At 36.8% G+C, this 19,335-nt stretch overlaps 1 protein-coding gene across 1 annotated transcript in view; it reads right to left on the reverse strand.

The window, feature by feature from the left end:
* Positions 1–12,890: 12,890 nt before the first annotated feature.
* NUP35 (nucleoporin 35) overlaps positions 12,891–19,335 on the reverse strand; it is a 32,833-nt gene continuing 26,388 nt past the window's right edge. The window contains exons 6-9 of the mRNA XM_068968329.1: positions 17,491–17,560; positions 16,619–16,747; positions 14,468–14,632; positions 12,891–13,482 (exon numbers count right to left, since the gene is read on the reverse strand). Of these exons, the coding sequence (XP_068824430.1) occupies positions 13,405–13,482; positions 14,468–14,632; positions 16,619–16,747; positions 17,491–17,560 (442 nt within the window). The 3' untranslated portion in view covers positions 12,891–13,404. The remainder of the gene's footprint in view (positions 13,483–14,467; positions 14,633–16,618; positions 16,748–17,490; positions 17,561–19,335) is intronic.

The raw sequence follows: 19,335 nt of genomic DNA on the forward strand, positions 1-19,335 counted from the left end.
TTAAATTTTACATTAGAGCCCTCAATCTCCTTGGTTTTCAGTAATGCAAAGTACTAACTTCTCTTTTCTAAATGAATCATAATACTGATCATTAATATTTCAAATGTTTTAACTTAAATCTGACAATGTTACATTGGAGTTAGGGTTTCAGTAGGAACAGAAACTTGCTGCCAGGAGAAATTGTATTATGCTAAAGATTCAGTGTGACCAGGCTTTATTGACCCTTAAGAAAACCAATTGCCTGATGTCTGGTTCAAATTACAATGCATAAATGAAACTTAGTAACTTCATATTTTTTAACTGTATAAAGCTGTGGAAGCAGTAATATCCACTGTGCCCAGCACTTTACCACAAAGAAAAGGGATTCAATTCTTTCTTCTCCAAAGAGATGGGAGTTTGTCCCTAAGAATGTTTACTTATTATAGTTCTACCACTTCAAAATGATGTTTTTAAAGCTAGTGTCCTCCTAGTGCAGAGTTATTCAATTATTTTGAAACACAAAAGCACAACAGAGGACTAGCTTCGATCAATATGTATACTATTAATATACTGAATACAGATGATTTTGAGGAAATCTCTTTATAAGAACATTCTCTGAGTAACTGCTGAGTCCCGTTTTGGGCCTTTCTGCATGTTGGCCTAGAGGTTTTCTTGAGAACTACAATTTCTTATCCATAGCTGATGGAGAAGCTCTGTGGTTCCAAGCCGAAATGTGGTGCCTCAAATGAACTAGGTTTTAGTAAGTTGTTACTCTATACAAACTTAAAAGAGTTATTTACTGAGAAGTGACTCAAAAAATGCATATGCTGCTTCTGCTTGAGACAGCCAAAGCGGAATGCTATGGAAAATACAACCAAATTTTAAGAAATATTGTGACAGTAGTTTAAAGGCAATCTTAATAGCTTGTTATCCCTTTAGTAACTTCAGTTTTATTAAGGACTTACTTTATGGGAAGAAAAAAATGTAAAAGACGGGCTAAAAAGGAAGTGGTAAAGACTGGCTTCAGAGACAACTGACTCTTTGCTACAGATAGTGTCGTTTTTCCCAAAGAAAATGAAGTAACTTTATTTAAATGTTCCAGATCATATTAATCTGGACTTCTTGGAAAAGAAATATATATTAAAGCTGAAATTAAGAAAATGTAAAAAGGTTTTTCAAACTGTCAAAACAGTATCTGCTGTTAAGGATATAAATTACTCAGCTTTCAACTACCAAAGTCAGAAGGTGATTAACTTTAGTGACAGATTAATTATAAAAAACCCCTTGTGTGTGTCAAGAGAGCAGAGAAATTTGCATAATTAGTAAAAAGGACGAAAGTCCTATCATAATACTCCTCTGCTAGAAAGGATCCAATTGCTGTCGTGTTTTCTGTTACTGCCAAATCAAATTATCACTAATTTAGCAGCTTAAAACAGTGCAAATTTATTAACTCACAGATCCAACAGGTCAGAAGTCCAGAGCTCAAATGAATCTGAGTCTTAGAAGGCCAAAATCCAGAAGTTAGCAGAGATGTGTTCCTTTTCCAAGGTTTCAGGAGAGAATGTTTTCTTACCCCTTCTGGCTGATTCCAGAATTCAGCAGTTGTAGGACTGTCTCCAATTGCTTGCTGTCAGCTGACAGCTCTTCTCAGAAGCTCTATTTCTGACTTGGGAGGAGGAGGGGATCCTCTGAGCAGTCTAAGGACTGATTGATTAAATTGGGTCCACCTGAGTAACCAATATACTCTTGCCAACTCAAGGTCAGTACCCTTTTGTTTACTTGCTTGCTTTTTTTTTTTAATTGATTAAAGGGGATGAGATGGTTGGATGGCATCACCAACTTGATGGATGATTTTGAGCAAGCTCTGGGAGCTGGTGATCGACAGGGAAGCCTAGCATACTGCATTCCATGGGGTCGCAAGGAGTCAAACACGACTGAGCAACTGAACTGATGATTAAAGGGGAAAAGGGGAGGGAGGGATATATTAGGAGTTTGGGATCCCCTGACGAAGGGAATGGCAACTCACTCTAGTATTCTTGCCTGGAGAATTTCACGAACAGAGGAGCCTGGCAGGCTATAATCCATGGGGTTGCACTGAGTCGAACCAACTGAATGACTAACACACAAACACGATGCTATATATACAAAACAGATAACCAACAAGGACCTACTGTCCAGCACAGGGAACTATATTCAATATTTTGTAATAACCTACAAGAATCTGAAAATATATCAGTATCTCTCTCTATATATATATATCTGAATCGCTTTGTTGTACACCTGGAACTAACACGTTGTAAACACATTGTAAATCACCTATACTTCAATTACATAAACTTTTTTTTAATTGAAGATTGACATATAACATTTTATTAGTTTCATGTGTATAACAATGACTTGATATCTGTATGTAATAGAAAAGGATCACAATAATAAGCCGAGGTAACATCCATCACTACACATGGTTAAAATTGTTTTTCTTGTGGTAACATTTAAGATCTACTCTCAGCAACTTTCATATGTGCAACACAGTATTATTAACTCCATGCTGTGCACTACACTCCATGACTTATTTTATAATTGGAAGTTTGTACAGTATCTTGTGACTCCTTTCACTCATTGTGTCCCCCCACTCCCCATCTCGGCAACCACCAATCTGTTCTCTCAGGCTGTGAGCTTGGTTGTTTTGTTTCGTTTAACATTCCACATGTAAGTGAGATTATACATTATTTGTCTTCCCCATCCGACTTACTTCATTTAGCATACTGCCCTCAAGTTCTATCCATGGTGCCACAAATGGCAAGATTTCACTTTTCATGAAAAGAAAGTGAAAGTCACTCAGTCGTGTCCAACTCTTTGCAACCCCATGGACTATACAGCCCATGGAATTCTCCAGGCCAGAATACCAGAGTGGGTAGCCCTTCCCTTCTCCAGGGGATCTTCCCAACCCAGGGATCAAACCCAGGCCTGGTGCATTGCAGGCAGATTCTTTACCAGCTGAGCCACATGGCTGAATAATATTCCATCATATACATATATATCCCTCCATCATTTCTTGACCCATTCATATGTCAATGGACACATGTTGTTTCCACATCATGGCTATTATAAATAATGCTGCAATAAATAGATGTGCATATATTTCAGATTAGTGTTTTTGTTGTCTTCAAATAAATAACCGTAAGTAGGACTGCTGGATCACATGGCAGTTCAGTTTTTAATTTGGGGGGAACTCCATACCGTTTTCCATGATGGCTGCATCCATTTCCACTCCTCCCATGGACGCACAAGGATTTTCTTTAATCTACATCCTTGCCAATACTTGACATTTTTTGTCTTCTTTATAGCCATTCTAACAGGTGTGAGGTGGTATCTCACTGTGGTTTTGATTTGCTTTTGATTAGTGATGTTCAGTATCTTTTCATGTTTACCTATTGTCAAGGTCCATATCCTTAATCACATCTGCATAGCTCCCTTGCCATGTTAAGTAGCAGACTCCCAGACTCTGGGGACCACTAGTGTCTACCACAAAGAGAAAAGGGAAAGCCCTTATCAAGGTCTCTAAGATCCTATGTTATCCAAGTCTCCACTACCTCTGACCGCTTTTCCTACTAGTCTTCCCCTGCTCATGCAACCCTAGCTTCCTTGAACACACAACTCCTGCCTTTGTCCTTTTTGTTCCCTCTGGCTGAAGCTCTTCCCCAGATTCATCTGGAAATCTCATCCGTCATGTCTTGGCTCAAATCTCACCTTCTTAATGAGGCCTACCATGAGTGCCAGTGTTTGATTGTATTTTTTTTACCCCATATAACACCTATTACCCTTCAGGAGTACGTGAAGTAGGCTGTATATTGTCATCCTGTTTATTTAACTTCTATGCAGAGTACATTATGAGAAACGCTGGGCTGGATGAAGCACAAGCTGGAATCAAGATTGCTAGGAGAAATATCAATAACCTCTGATATGCAGATGACACCACCCTTATGGCAGAAAACAAAGAGGAACTAAAGAGCCTCTTGATGAAAGTGGAGAGTGAAAAAGTTAGCTTAAAACTCAATATTCAGAAATCTAAGATCATGGCATCTGGTCCCATCACTTCATGTGAAATAGGCAGGGAAACAATGGAAACAGTGACAGACTATCTTTTTGGGCTCCCAAATCACTGCAGATGGTGACTGCAGCCATGAAATTTAAAAAGACACTTGCTCCTTGGAAGAAAAGTTATGACCAACCTAGACAGCATATTAAAAATCAGAGACATTACTTTGCCAACAAATGTCCATCTAGTCAAAGCTATGGTTTTTCCAGTAGTCATGTATGGATGTGAGAGTTGGACTATAAAGAAACCTGAGTGCCAAAGAATTGATGCTTTTGAACTGTGGTGTTGGAGAAGACTTTTGAAGAGTCCCTTGGACTGCAAGGAGATCCAACCAGTCCATCCTAAAGGAAATCAGTCCTGAATATTCATTAGAAAGACTGATGCTGAAGCTGAAACTCCAATACTTTGGCCACCTGATGTGAAGAACTGACTCACTAGAAAAGAATCTGATGCTGGGAAAGACTGAAGGCCGGAGAAGGGGGATGACCAAGGATGAGATGGTTGGATGGCATCTCCAACTTGATGGACATGAGTTTGAATAAGCTCTGGGAGTTGGTGATGGACAGGAAAGCCTTGCATGCTGCAGTCCATGGGGTCACAGAGTCAGACACAACTGAGCAACTAAACTGAAACTTATTTACTATGATTATTTCCTGTTGTCTCTTTCCACTGAGTATTAGTTCCACAAGGGCATCTTTATCCCTCTGATGTAACCCAAGGCTACTACTGATTAAACACATTGTTGTTTAGTTACTGAGATGTGTCCAGCTCAACCCCCTTCTTTTTGCGACCCCCTGGACTGTAGCCCACCAAACTCCTCTGTCCATAGGATTTTCCAGGCAAGAATGCTGGAATGGGTTGCCATTCCTACTCCAGATCCTCCCCACCCAGGGATAAAACCTGCAACTCTTGTGCCACCAGGGACGCCCCATAGTAGACACTGGAAGCTCAATAAGTATTACTTGAATTGGTAGTTGAACGAAGTTTTTGAAATACTGATGGATGGATGGGATTACACGTACATGTTCTATGTTCTTTTTGTAAGTCAAGTGAACTGCCATAGAGCCGTCTGAAATAATGAATTATTTCCTTGATCCTTACCTTGATCCTTTTTAAACCAATGACATTACTCAGTGTTTTCATATTTTAATTCATTAAGATCAATATTTCTTTTATTCTGGCTCAAAAGAAAATTTTGGGAAAAAAAGACTTATTTATAACTGTCCATTCCCTTTAAAAAATACTTTTGATCTTTTATGATAAAAGTAAATAAACAGTAAGACTAACACCAAGTACACAAGAAACAAACAAAAAAGGCAAAAAGAATCAAAAATGTAAAAAAGAAGCTGTCATTAGTTCCAAAAGCTTGAATACAACAATGCCTTTTTATCTCAGGTTTACTCTCAAACTTTTTCATTTTGGACACTTCAGACAGTCACCACAAGATGGAAGCACATCCGCAGTTTGAGTTAAACATTTTTCTGAAGTAATAGGAACACGAATGGATGTTTTCACAACAAAAAAATTTAACCAGTTAAATTCCACTTGAAATTACACTTCAAAAACTATTTCCGCAAGACTTAGCTACTTACAAGAAAACAGCCAGGAAGAGACAGACAGCTTAAATTTGTACAAGTATCTTTACTGATTAATCAATAACCTGATCATTCAAGATATGACCCAAAGGTTTCAAAAACACTTGTTTCACTGACACATCCCAGAAAAAGGTTTTGAGTCTCTTCCCAGTATCAGGGTCTCTACTCCAGCATACACTGCCCTGAGAGTTCTGACTGCAGAAACTTGGAGCTAAACCATCCACATGTGTCCTCTGGGCAAGAGATGCCTTTGTGTCCCCCAATTTCCCTCTGCCTTAATGAATGAATGAATGAATGAAAGTCGCTCAGTCGTGTCCGACTCTTTGCTACCCCATTGACTATAGAATCCATGGAATTCTCCAGGCCAGAATACCGGAGTGGGTAGCCTTTCCCTTCTCCCGGGGAACTTCCCAACCCAGGGATCAAACCAAGGTCTTCTGCACTGCAGGCGGATTCTTTACCAGCTGAGCCACAAGGGAAGCCTAACCCTAGATAATAAGTGCTGGCACAAAGAGAATGGAAAATATTTAAATGAAGAATTTATCAAACTTTAATGATGTTTAAATATTCACAATTAAATGTGTGCAGTGATTTATGCTGAGTTGATGCTTTATATATTATAAATTCTTAAGAAACTTTATAAGACCAAAAATAACTCATGTATAGTTTTTAACTTTCTTTTTAAATATTCTATTACATAATAGCTACTTTTACAGCCACAATTGTAATCTAGGACATTCGTTAAAACACTTCTCAACTCCAATGCATCTTAATTAAATGATTTAAAAATCAAATAATCTTAAGTTTTAAAGAAAATACACTATAATTCCACACCACTGCACTCTAAAAAGTCTGAGTTTCTGTCCAATTGCTATCACTATATATCTATGTGATTTTAGGCAAGACATGTGTAATGTGTTCTTACCTTCTGTTTCATCTGCTCCATAACCTACCTCCCTTAAGCTTAGTAGCTTGAAACAACCACCATTTACTCTTATATCTCATGATCTTGTGAATTAGGAATTCATATAAGTCTTGGCTGGGTAATTCTCCTGTTCCATGATATGAATGGGCTCCTGGTGATTCTGAGCTGGCAGCTAGGCTATGCTAAGAGTCTGTGACACCCTCAGTGGCAGCCTTGTCAACAGAAGGCTTTGTTGAAAGCTACGTCCCTCTCCCATTCCATGCAGTCTCAGGCCCTTTCTGTATCTCTCCCATGGGATAATGGGTCTTCCCACCTGGGAGATCCGGAGTTCAAGAGACCAAGGTGGAAGTTGCTGATCTTCTAATAGGCTAGTTCTGGGCCTGGCATACCATCACTTACACTGTATTATATCAGTTAAATACATACACACACAGACACAGGAAGGAGAAATAGATCCTGTGGCTCAATAGGGAGGAATGTCAAAAATTTGCAGCCATCTTTAATCCATCACATACTCATTTTTTTAATGAGACTAATTAGCAAGCATATAAACTATTAATAGTTAATGTTTAATGGATGCATAGTGTATGCCAGATGCTAAGTGATTTACATGTAAACCACATTTAATCTTAACAATACAATAACGAATATACTATCATCATTTTATACATGATGAGGCTGAGGCACAAAAAATGTTAAGTAACTTATCCAAGGTTATATAGTTATCAGACAGACACAGGAGTTAAAAATAGTCTCACTCCAAAATCTATGCTTTTAATCATTATAAAAAGCAAATTCCAGTAACTTTAAACACTACCTTTTAATTAACCAGCTAGTATTATAGTAATTTGAACTGTATAGTTTTTCAGCATGTTTACTGAAATTAATGTAAGAACACTGAGTCAAGAAAATGAGTATTAGACCAAGATAGTCAGATACCCACTTTGGAAAACTATTTAAAAATATCAGAGGGATTATTTTCACCTTACATTATTACATTACCTTTTAACAATCTAGTTAAAAATTTTAAGCTAAAATAATTTTGGTTCAACTTATTTACTAACATGAGGTGAACTTCCAAAGCTGAATCTGGGTCACAATACCTACACTTTTGCTTCATTAACATCCAGAAGTCATACAAGCTTACTAAGAACTTTAACTTCAATCAGATTTCTACATCACATAGAAGTCACAACCCTTTTCAAGCATGACTGAAGCTACAATGTACTAGAGTATTTTACGCTTAGTCTTTTCCTACATATTGAGATTTTTTAAAAATGTTTGGGAAGTACTTGAGGTTTAAGGGTATTTATATTTAAGGTAATGGCACCCTATGCCAGTACTCTTGCCTGGAAAATCCCATGGACGGAGGAGCCTGGTAGGTTGCAGTCCATGATGTCGCTAAGAGTCAGACACGACTGAGCAACTTCAATTTCACTTTTCACTTTCATGCATTGGAGAAGGAAATGGCGACCCACTCCAGTGTTCTTGCCTGGAGAATCCCAGGACGGGGGAGCCTGGTAGGAGGCCGTCTATGGAGTTGCACAGAGTCAGACACGACTGAAGTGACTTAGCAGCAGCAGCAGCAGATTTAAGATTAACTGTGTAAATCACAGGAGTGTCTTCATGTCCTAAATCACACAGCTATTGCCAACCAATTCACAGGATATTGGAGAAACAGAGACTCACCTTTCTCCCTAGTGTCATAACATTAAAGTGTCTAGAACTATGAAAAGAAGGAAAGAAGTATAGGCAGCATTTGCCATTTAAGTTACCCTGGACATCTGAGACACAGATGGGCTAGAAAACATGAAACTGAAAAGGAAAAAAAAAAAAAATCAAAACACAATGTCATCTAGCTCAAGATTTGTCAATGGCCACAACCTTTATTTTACATGCAGGTTAGAAGAGAAGAAAGCTGTACATCAAACTTAAACTTTGATTCAAAAAGCACAATGCAACAGTTTGTTTTTTTCTAGTATTCTATTTTCTCTATTATTCTTTCTTCATAGTGTGGGGAAAGATGAGGGGGGTGGAGAAGCAATAAAGGTGGTGAGACTAAAGAAGGGTAAACAAGGGTAAACTCTGGGTGTGTGTGTACGTGCTCAGACTCTTCTGCAACTCTATGGATTGTAACCCGCAAGTCTCCTCTGTCCGTGGAATCTTCCAGGCAAGAATACTGGAGTAGGTTGCCATTTCCTACTCCAGGGGATCTTCCTGGTCCAGGGATGAGACCACGTCTCTTGCTCCTGCACTGGCAAAAGGACTCTACCACTGCGCCACCTGGGAAACCCAAACTCTGGGTAAACAAGAGTGAAAATGGCAAAGGAGTGGAGGGAACACTAAATAAATTAATCATCTTGAATCTCGGGGAAAAAGATCTAAGTCCTATGCCTTACTGCTGCTCAATCTCCAGCAACTAGCATAATGAATAAGACGAAACACTTTGTAAACATTTGACAAATGAATGGTAAGAACATTAAAAGAGTTAAGATCAGGTAGCAACAGGAGAGATGGAAGGGAAAGTGCTCCTTAGTTTTACAGCACTTTATGAAACCTAATTAAGACATTTTGTGGAAAAAAGGCAAAAATATTTCAGAAAGGAATGAGGGGATTTAACTGCAAACTTTGAAGCTACAGATTACTATCTTTTTAACTAAGATTGGTTTCTTTGCAGAACTTAAGCTCCTAAACCCATTTCTACATTTCTTCACTCTTATTGCCAAAAAATAGTTAGTAATAAAACTATTCCCTTCATGGATCACTGCCTTGTCATGGCGAAGGCGGGGTTTGTGTAACTCAATGAAGCTATGAGCCATGCCATGCAGAGTCAGCCAAGACAGACGGATCATAGTGGAGAGTTCCCACACAGAACTGTACAAAAAAGGGTCTTGATGACCCAGATAACCATGATGGTGTGATCACTCACCTAGAGCCAGACATTCCTAGAGTGTGAAGTCAAGTGGACCTTAGGAAGCATCACTACCAGTAAAGCTAGTGGAGGTGACGGAATTCCAGCCGAGTTATTTAAAATACTAAAAGATGATGCTATTAAAGTGCTGCACTGAATATGCGAGCGAATTTGGAAAACACAGCAGTAGTCACAGGGCTAGAAAAGGTTAGTTTTCATCCTAATTCCAAAGAAGGGCAGGGCTAAGAATGTTCAAACTACCAGACAACTGCACTCACTTCCCATGGTAAGGTTATGCTCAAAATCCTTCAAGCTAGGCTTCAGCAGTACTTGAATGAAGAATGTCCAGGTGTAAAAGCTGGGTTTAGAAGAAGGCAGAGGAGCCAGAGATCAAACTGTCAACATCTGCTGGATCATAGAGAAAGCAAGGGAATTCCAGAAAAACATTTGCTTCATTGACTATATGAAAGTCTTTGACTGTGTGAATCACAACAAACTGTGTAAAATTCTTAAACAGATGGGAATACCAGACCATCTTACCCGTCTCCAGAGAAACCTGTATGCAGGTCAAGTAGTAAAGTGAGAACCTTACATGCAACAACTGACTGGTTCAAAACTGGGCAAGGAGTACGACAAGGCTGTATACTGTCACCCTGTTTATTTAAATGTATATGGAGAGTATGTCACGTGAAATGCTGGGCTGGATGAGTTACAAGCTGGAATCAAGATTGGCAGGGGAAATATCAATAACCTCAGATATGCAAACAATACCACTCTAATGGCAAAGCAAAGAAGAATTAAAGAGCCTCTTGATGAGGGTGAAGGAGAGTGAAAAAACTGGCTTAAAACTCAACATTCAAAAAACTAAAGTCACGGCACCCAGTTCCTTCACTTCATGGCAAACAGATGGGGGAAAAGCGGAAGCAGTGACAGATTTCTCTTCTAGGGCTCCAAAATCACTGTGGATGAAATCACTGCCGCCATGAAATTAGAAGCCGCTTGCTGCTTGGAAGGAAGACTGTGACAAACCTAGACAGCGTATTAAAAAGCAAAGACACCACTCTATTGACAAAGGTCCATACAGCCAAAGTTATAATTTTCCCAGCAGTCACGTACAGATGTGAGAGTTGCACCATGAAGAAGTCTGACCGCCGAAGAACTGATGCTTTTGAGTTGTGGTGCGGGTGAAGACTCTGGACAGTCACTTGGACAGCACAGGGATCAAACCAGTCAATCCTAAAGGAAATCAACCCTGAATACTAATTGGAAGACCTGATGCTGAAGCCGAAGCACCAACACTTTGACCACCTGATGCAAACAGCCAATCACTGGAAAAGACCCTGATGCTGGAAAAGGCCAAAGGCAAAAAGAGAAGATGAGATGGTTGGATAGCATCACTGATTCAATGGACATGAACTCAGGTAAACTCTGGGATATGGTGAGGGAGAGCAAAGACTGGTGTGCTGCAGTCAATGGGGTCACAAGAAGGTGGACGCGACTTGGCGGCTAAACAATAAAACCGCAGTTCATCTGCAAAAACATCCAACAATTCTGCACACACACATACTCATATATGTCATCTATTTCCTGGCTCTCTTTAAATAAATGATGTGATATATACAAAGATAGGTCAGAGACAATACTGGGTAAAAAGAACAAACTCAACCATAGCAAACAAATATTTTTAGTTAGAAAGCAAAACTTCATATTCCAGAGAGGTCTATGAAAATAAAATCCCCTCTCAAAACAAAAATCTACAGCCCTTTTACAAAAATGTAACTCAAATACAAATCTGAAAGTTTTAATGGGAGAAGTATCCAGTTCTACCTTGAATAACTGAGTTCTGTATGTAATGAAACAGGATATAAAATACAATCCTATTTTAAGTTGGAAAAGATTTTTAAAGTTTTAGGTAAAATGTACTTTATAAATGTAATGATAAATGATTTTCATCCATCCCAGCATATTCTTTAGTATCCCTTCATCTCAGAGAACAAGTCTTCACAGTAGTTTGCTGCAATTTAAAAAGGGTATCAAAACCTTCCATACAAGGTATTATTTTAGTTATTCTTTATATAAAGAAATATGCAGACTACCTAGATACATGTTCTGTGGTGAAATATTATGTCAATTAAAACCTCCTTTTCACACAAGTGCCAGCTTGAGGAGGTTTTCACTGGCCAAGGAGGATAATTTGAGTAAGACAACGTCTGCAAGCAATTCAAACAGTGAATTAAAAAAAAACCAAAAAACAAAAACTTAAAGCCATAATAAGTACAGAGTGATACAAAAGGACAAAAAAAACTTTGTTTTTTTAACTCAGAACAGCAGTGGCCATTGCCAGGGCACCAAAAAAAAACTAATAAAGGAAACAAATATTTATCCTGGCATCCTGGCATGAATGTATTCCATGATAACCAAACAGCCCTAATGGATGGCCCAAAGTTTTTCCATATGAAAAGAATTACAGCTAATAAGTGCAATAGGAATGAAAGAAAAGCATCATTTGACACACCTTAATAACTGATTCATTCAAGTATCATTAGTGCACGCTTTTAAAAATGCTATATAAAAAGTTAATGGGGATCTTTCCAACGATAGTGTCCAGCTTTTGCCAACGTGCCCAGTGACCAACCTCAGGATTATTAAAAGTGGGACCACCAGAACTAAATGTCCCCTGGTTTAACATAAAGTATCCCATACTACCATCAAGTATTCTTGCTCAAAAAAATGATATCAGAATCTAATTAACCTTCTCTAGATATAACTTCTAGGATATGGGACAAATGACAGAATAAGTAAAACAAAAAAACTACTGATCAAATTCTGTCTGTGGGATACTACAGAGGCAACTCACATGGTACTTTCAACAAGTCAAGGTGTACTGAAGGGTGGAGAAGAACAGAGAAACCAAACTTCAAGACACACTCCAAAGACAAAACCAAATACACTGTGTAGACGTGGTCTCAATAGTGACTCAAACCCACCAACTGTAAAATTCAAACAAATTTTGGAAACAATTGGAAAAGTTTTTTAAAGGACTAGATATTAGAACTTAAGTAATTATTCTTCTTTTAGGTGAGATACTGACATGATAATTACATATGGAAATATTATTTCTTTGATATAACCTCAAGTATTAAAAATCACATCTCAGATATACTTTAAACAAAAGAGAGATTAAGCTAGCATGGCAAAGTAGTGGTGGTTACATGGTTATTAAAGCTGGATTATAGGCAGATGAAGGTTCATGACATATTTTCTCTATTTCTGCAAAGACTTCAAACTTTTTGTACTAATTAATAAATCACTCTCAAAAACTGCTCAATACATATAATTGACAAGTTTATTATCAAGAAAATTCAGGTTCTTTAAAAGATTGCATTGGCTTTACAAGGCTGAAAGAGGATCATCCAGGACAGGACAAATATAAACAAGGATAATTAAAATATTAAATACTATCTAAATTAATAAAAGACCCTAATTCAAATTGTTAATTATAATCTTTGTGTCTTGTTAGAAGCAGCTGTACAGTTACCCTTCATGAAATTCACCTCACCAACTTATGAAGACTACAAAGGCTCACTACAAACTCAATTATATAATTTACAGTAATCAATGAGTTTTTGCAGTTAATCACACACTATCACAGAGAGCCCAAAATCTTCTATACAGGGATTTGTTTCTTTAAAATGTATCTCAAGCATCTTTTAAAGTGCGAGCTACAAGTATGCTATATTCTTAAAGAAAAAAGCTTCCAAAGGAAGTATGAGACAGCTATCCGACACTGTCAAGAGTGGTTATATAACTAACCGAAGAATCCAGCAGTACCCTGCTAACTCTGTTTTAGTGTGGCAGTCTTCTCCTTGTAGTTGGCGTCTCAGCTCTTCCTACACTACCAGCCGAACATGTATTCCATTGCTTTGGATACAAGGCTTTCATCTTTTTTTGGTGTTTGTCTGTCAGAAATCACCTATCAAAAAAACACACATATGTAACATTGTATGGTTATGGTTTTAGTGTCAGAGTCCATTCTAGAGTTAACAGCCAATTTTAAAGTGCCAAACATTAAAATGGATTTGTAGCACTAAATTGTTTATTTAAAGATTAAAACACAGGCTTAGTTAGAAGATCCATATGCTTTTAAGAATGGCAAAATTATACTCCTTTGGCAAAGCAAAGTGTATCTGCTGCCCAATTAGTAAAGTGAACAAACATTAAAGTTACAGGAGATAAGGACTTTAAAATGATGATTAAAAAAAACAACAACAACTAAAAAGGAAAAATTAAGCCAGTTCTAGAATTATCCCCAAATCTGAAGGGAAGTCCAACTGTTCTATTAAAGTGTCTATTTGCTGTCTTAGGACTTGTGTCTGTAGCTGGACAAGTTTAGAACCCCTGGCTAATTTAATTAAGCAGGAGACAATTATATACTGAACGAGAGTCATAATATTTCTAGTTTTCTTCAATAAACATAATGAACTTTTCCTTTAAGCTTTTTTGAAATGGTAAGTTTTGAAATGGGAGCTGGGCAGTATTTTCTTTTGATCACCAAAACTACTTCCAATCTAAGGTACTTCGTTTGTGATACCATCACATTTAGTTATCACCTAATAGAGTTTTAACATTCTCTCACACCAGAGATGTCCACAAGAAACTTTTTATATATGCAAACATAACTTAGAAAAAAATAAAATAACAACTCTCAAAATGTTTTTTAAAATGACAAAGATTTTTTTTTGAAAATTCAAGATAAATTTCCACTGGCCAAAACTGTAATTTGTAAAATAGAAAATTTAAAAACACAAAGTTTATTGGTTTCATCAAGGTAATCAACTTCAATAGGAAATATTTAATGGCATTTAATTGCATACAAATCAACCCAATGAAAAAGGTAAACAAACACACTATGCACTGCAGCCTGTAAAGTATGTTCTTTCATCCAGTCCTTAAAATACCTGATAGTCACTAGTAGAAGCTTTGTATGCTGTAGCAAGAGGTCTCATGGTAGAAATCCGAGGAGCACTTCCAGGTTGGGTTGGTGTACCTAAGGTTTTGATTGGTGGTGTGAAGGCAAGAGATGGAGATGACAAAGCACACCTGTCACTGTTTTCCATGACGCTCTGGAGAAAGAAAGAACTTCTGTTTATTAACATAATACATCTTATCCACTATTACGTCCAAACAAAACATCATTAAAAGAAGCATACTTTATTTGATCTAATTCACCTTTCAAATAATTTTAGACTTGATAAAACAATACCTGCTTCTTAGCTAGCATGAGATCTAATGCTCAAACAGAAATCTCACCTCAAATATCTACTATCAACTCTCAAGAGTAAGACTCTCCTAACAAACACTATGGAAAATCAGTAAGAAAGACAAGAGAATTTGGGGGGAAGTTGAGGTGGGTAGGGGATCAAAGTCCAGTGCTATTTTATACCCAGTTACCCCAAATTTTCCTCTAGCCTCTACGATGATTTGTTACAGCACAATGTAATAATTACACAACTACTCAGCAATCCTAGATTATAATAACAGGAGCCATGTCTAATTCATGCACTAATGTATATATATAAGTATCAAGAACAGTGCCTGGTAGGCAGAAGTTCACATATATTAAAGAATGATCATGATTTTACAAGCCACAAAGAAAAGTTTAAAGTGTACTCAGTTTATTTAAAAGTATATAAATATATGTCTGTGTGTATATATATGTGAGAGTCACTCAGTCACGCCCAACTCAGTGCAACTCCATGGACTGTAGCCACCAAGCTCCTCTGTCCACGGAAGTCTCCAGGCAAGAATACAAGAGTGGGTAGCCTTTCCCTTCTCCAGGGGGATCTTCCTGACCCAGAGATCGAACCTGGGTCTCCTGCACTGCAGACAGATTCTTTACTAATTGAGCCACAAGGGAAGCCCCATATAAACATTTAGTATTATTTAAATATTTTAAAACAGAAATGACTAATAAAAGAGCTTCACCTTACGACAGCCAAGACATGGAAGCAACCTAAACGTCCATTGACAGAAGAATGGATAGAAATGTGACATATATATACAATGGAGTATTACTCAGCCATTAAAAATGATGAAACAATGCCATTTACAGCAACACAGACAGCCCTTGAGATTGTCATACTAAGTAAGTCACAACGAGAAAGATAAATATCATACATATCACCTATAAATGGAATTTTAAAAGATACAAATGAACTTAGAAAACAGAAAGATACTCACAGACTTAGAGAATCAACGGTTGCTGGGATAAGGATGGGCAGAAGGGATGGTTAAGGGGACTGACATGAACACACTAATATATTTTAAATGGACAATCAACATGGACGGACCTACTATATAACTTAGGGAACGCTGCTCAATATTATTTAACAATTTAAATGTGGAAAGAATTTGAAAAAGAATACATGTATATGTATAACTGAATCACTTTGCTGTATACCTGAAATTATCACAATATTATTAATCAACTATATTTCAGTATAGGGTGGTTCAGTGGCTACACGCTGCACTGCCAACACAGAAGACTCAGGTTCAATCTCTGGTCAGGCAACAAGATCCCACGTGCTGCGACCAAGACTTGGCACAGCCAAATAAAAATGCATTTTTTACGAAGTTTTAAAAAATATACGTGTAAATAAGTCTATTTGACATTACATTAAAAAAAAAAAAGCTTCAGTCTTTCAAAAGGTAACCCTCAGTTACCATTCATATGGAACAGTTCATTCTGAAATAGCACCACTCCTTTAAAGTACTTGAATCTGACGTTGCTTTGCACAAAAAAAGGGAATGGGTTAAAAGTTAAAAGACCGAGAATGTAGGCCTCACCTTAACAACCCTGGGTAAGTTACTTAAGACCTGTTGACCTCTGTACCTACAGAGTGAAGGGGTTAGGATACATTATGTCTAGAGTACTGTGACTAAATATCTTTGACTTATCGTAAAAGAGTGCTATGACATCATCCATCACATTTTTAAAAAGTAAGCAAAAGCAGCACAGTGAAGCAAAGTGACACGCCACCAATGTTAGTACTTAGTTCTGTGTTCTTCATATAAATTAAGCTGTTTTCCTTACATCAGCAATAACTTACTTTATCTATACATGGTTTTACACCAATCATGATAGATTCTCCAAAAATTCTTCCATCTTTGCTTAAGGCTTTCCGGGCCTGCAGTTTAGATTGATAACGAATATGCATCCAATTTCCTGTGTTAGACATCTGCAAAAAATGATGTTTTCTCTTAAATTAAAATATAAAGTATACAAAATTCAAATTTTCTATTAGAAAACAAAAACATACAAAAATAAATCTTCTACTTTTTATCTGATGCCCTGTAAAAAGCTGTATACTAGAATTCAACAAAAATTCTTTTTAAACAATTTCAGTATCTCTAATTCTTAAATCTCTTATATAAAGAATATGTGGCAAATATTCTCTACGAGCAAAGTAATTCTCAAAAGGTAACTGTTTCTTACAAAAAGGTCTTATCTACACTTGCTATGAAATTTTTTTAAAACTGTATACATCGATCTGATTTTTTTGTAGGAATTAAGTCAATCTCTAGCAATAAAAAAAAAATTTGTTACTTATAATTTACTGTGCAAGGTAATTTAAAGAAAAAAAATGCTCTCTGTAAAACTAAAGAAACTCTAAGAACTCAAAGTCAGAAATATCCTTTCGTTTACCCCAATAAAAACAAGCTCAAATTGGAAAATTTGTCATAATCTTTTTTAAGAGACTGTTAACTATTTTTAAAAGGGGGGAAGCCTGAAACTCTCACTTATTTATCTTCTCTATCTCTTTTTATCAAATACTATGCAACTTCTAGCCTGTCAGACTCCAATAGATATATCCTTTGAAAATTTTTTAAAAGAAAGAAAAACTTTTAAGACATTCAGCGGCAAATTCACAGGTTATCTTTCCTCAGCTTAAATCTTGAATTGGAAAGAATTAAGACTTACCACATGTTTTAAGATATTCCCATATTGTGCAAATTGTAATAGTATATAGGAAGCAGATGCCTGAGGAAACCTGGGGAAAAAAACTTTCCCAGTCAACTTCAATAATGACGGATGCAAATTAACTTACAAGCGTTTCAAGATAAACTCCCCCCAGCTGTCTAGTACATTAATAAGAGACCCTTGATCATTCTGCTTTCCTCTATTATTAGTTAAATCTATTCATTTGCCCATCACCCAAAAGCAAATTATGTTAAAATTAGTTCTGACTCAGCTGCTTCTTTCCATCTCCAAATTCCACCCCTGAAATTTCTAAAATTCAAGTCACAGTTCTGCATATAACTTACTTTACATGCGTTTGTGTATGTGCATATATGCCTGGGGGGGGTGGGTGGAGATATACTACTATGGTTATTATAGAGCAAAGAACTTTACATTATATAGAGTCATATCAATATATATTGAGCACCACCTGAAAATTCAAAAATGTGTTCCTGAAACAAAAACTCAGAACCAGAATCAATGGTAAACAATCAATTAAAAAGATGGCTACCAAAATTTTAAATGGCCTCATCTCTGTATGGAAAATTCTAAGTGATTTTTACTTTCTTCTTCATAAAGCGCTGAATGCCTTGACTATAACAATGAGATATAACTTTGATAGTTCAAATAATAAAGCTATTTTCAACTTGAAAATCTGGAGTTTCCTTAACCAATAACTTCAGTTATCTGGAGCTTGAATTAGAAACTTGAAGGAAAAAATGTGAGTCACAGAAATAAATAAGAAACTTCATATATTAAAATCTATGTGACTAAAAGACTACATTCAAGACTGGAAATTTATGTTATGTAAGTTTGGATGTAAGGTTTCTAACTTCAATGAAAACATCAAAAAAGTCGGGGTGACTGCAAAGCAGAACTAAAAACTATCAAAACCAGAGAGAGAAATAATGTCTGCACTTGAAGGAGGCACTTGAGAAATAAAACATAAATCTAAGGGTCTAGGACCACTCTGAGGAGAAACAGTCCAATATCCTGTCAAAGAATCACCCTACTCAAGAGGGAGGGGATATATGTATACTTATGGTCGATTCACCCGTTGTATGGCAGAAACAAACACAACACTGTTAAGAAACTGTCCTCCAATTAAAAATTTTTAAAAAATCATTACCCTAAAACAATAAATGTTATTTCATGATGACCCTGAGTCAGAAGGAAAAAGTCAAATTATCAAAGGAAGAACATATATAATGTATTTTAGCTGTACTTCCCTATCATCAAAAGATGGTATTTTATCCATTAGAAGAAAATGTTTCTGTTCTTGCAATTAAACTCATAAGCAGGGTTACTAAAATATAAAACCAACAGAAAATACATGGGTGGGAAAGGATAAGTCTTAAAAATGAAGAACTAACAGAAGTATAATACTTCAATTAATTTATCCAACTACTGAAGAAGCTTTCAAGTGACACCATTACTACTAAGCTTGAAAAACACACTTGAGTGGACAGATACATTGAAAAACAGACAGACAAGCACGTCATGAGAGAATACAAAAACTTAAACACAAACACAGAAAAAAAAGGCAGCAGCAGTCAGCCCAGTGGCTATGGACGTAGGGCTGAGTGTGGGCTTTCTGGAGAACAAGGAAAAGCAATATGACCCCGCTTTTTACCTAAACAGAATCAGCAATAACGACTCTCTCTGGAAGGTGACACAAAAAACAGGTGGCAGTAACTACCTTACAAGGAAAAAAATTGTAACTGTTGGGGAAAAGGTGAGAAGGAAAACTCCACTATAATCTTACACATCCCTCTGAATTTAAATAAATTGAATAAAGTACACTAA

Source organism: Capricornis sumatraensis, chromosome 3, assembly GCF_032405125.1.
Source record: "Capricornis sumatraensis isolate serow.1 chromosome 3, serow.2, whole genome shotgun sequence".
NCBI classification, from domain to species: Eukaryota; Metazoa; Chordata; class Mammalia; order Artiodactyla; family Bovidae; genus Capricornis; species Capricornis sumatraensis.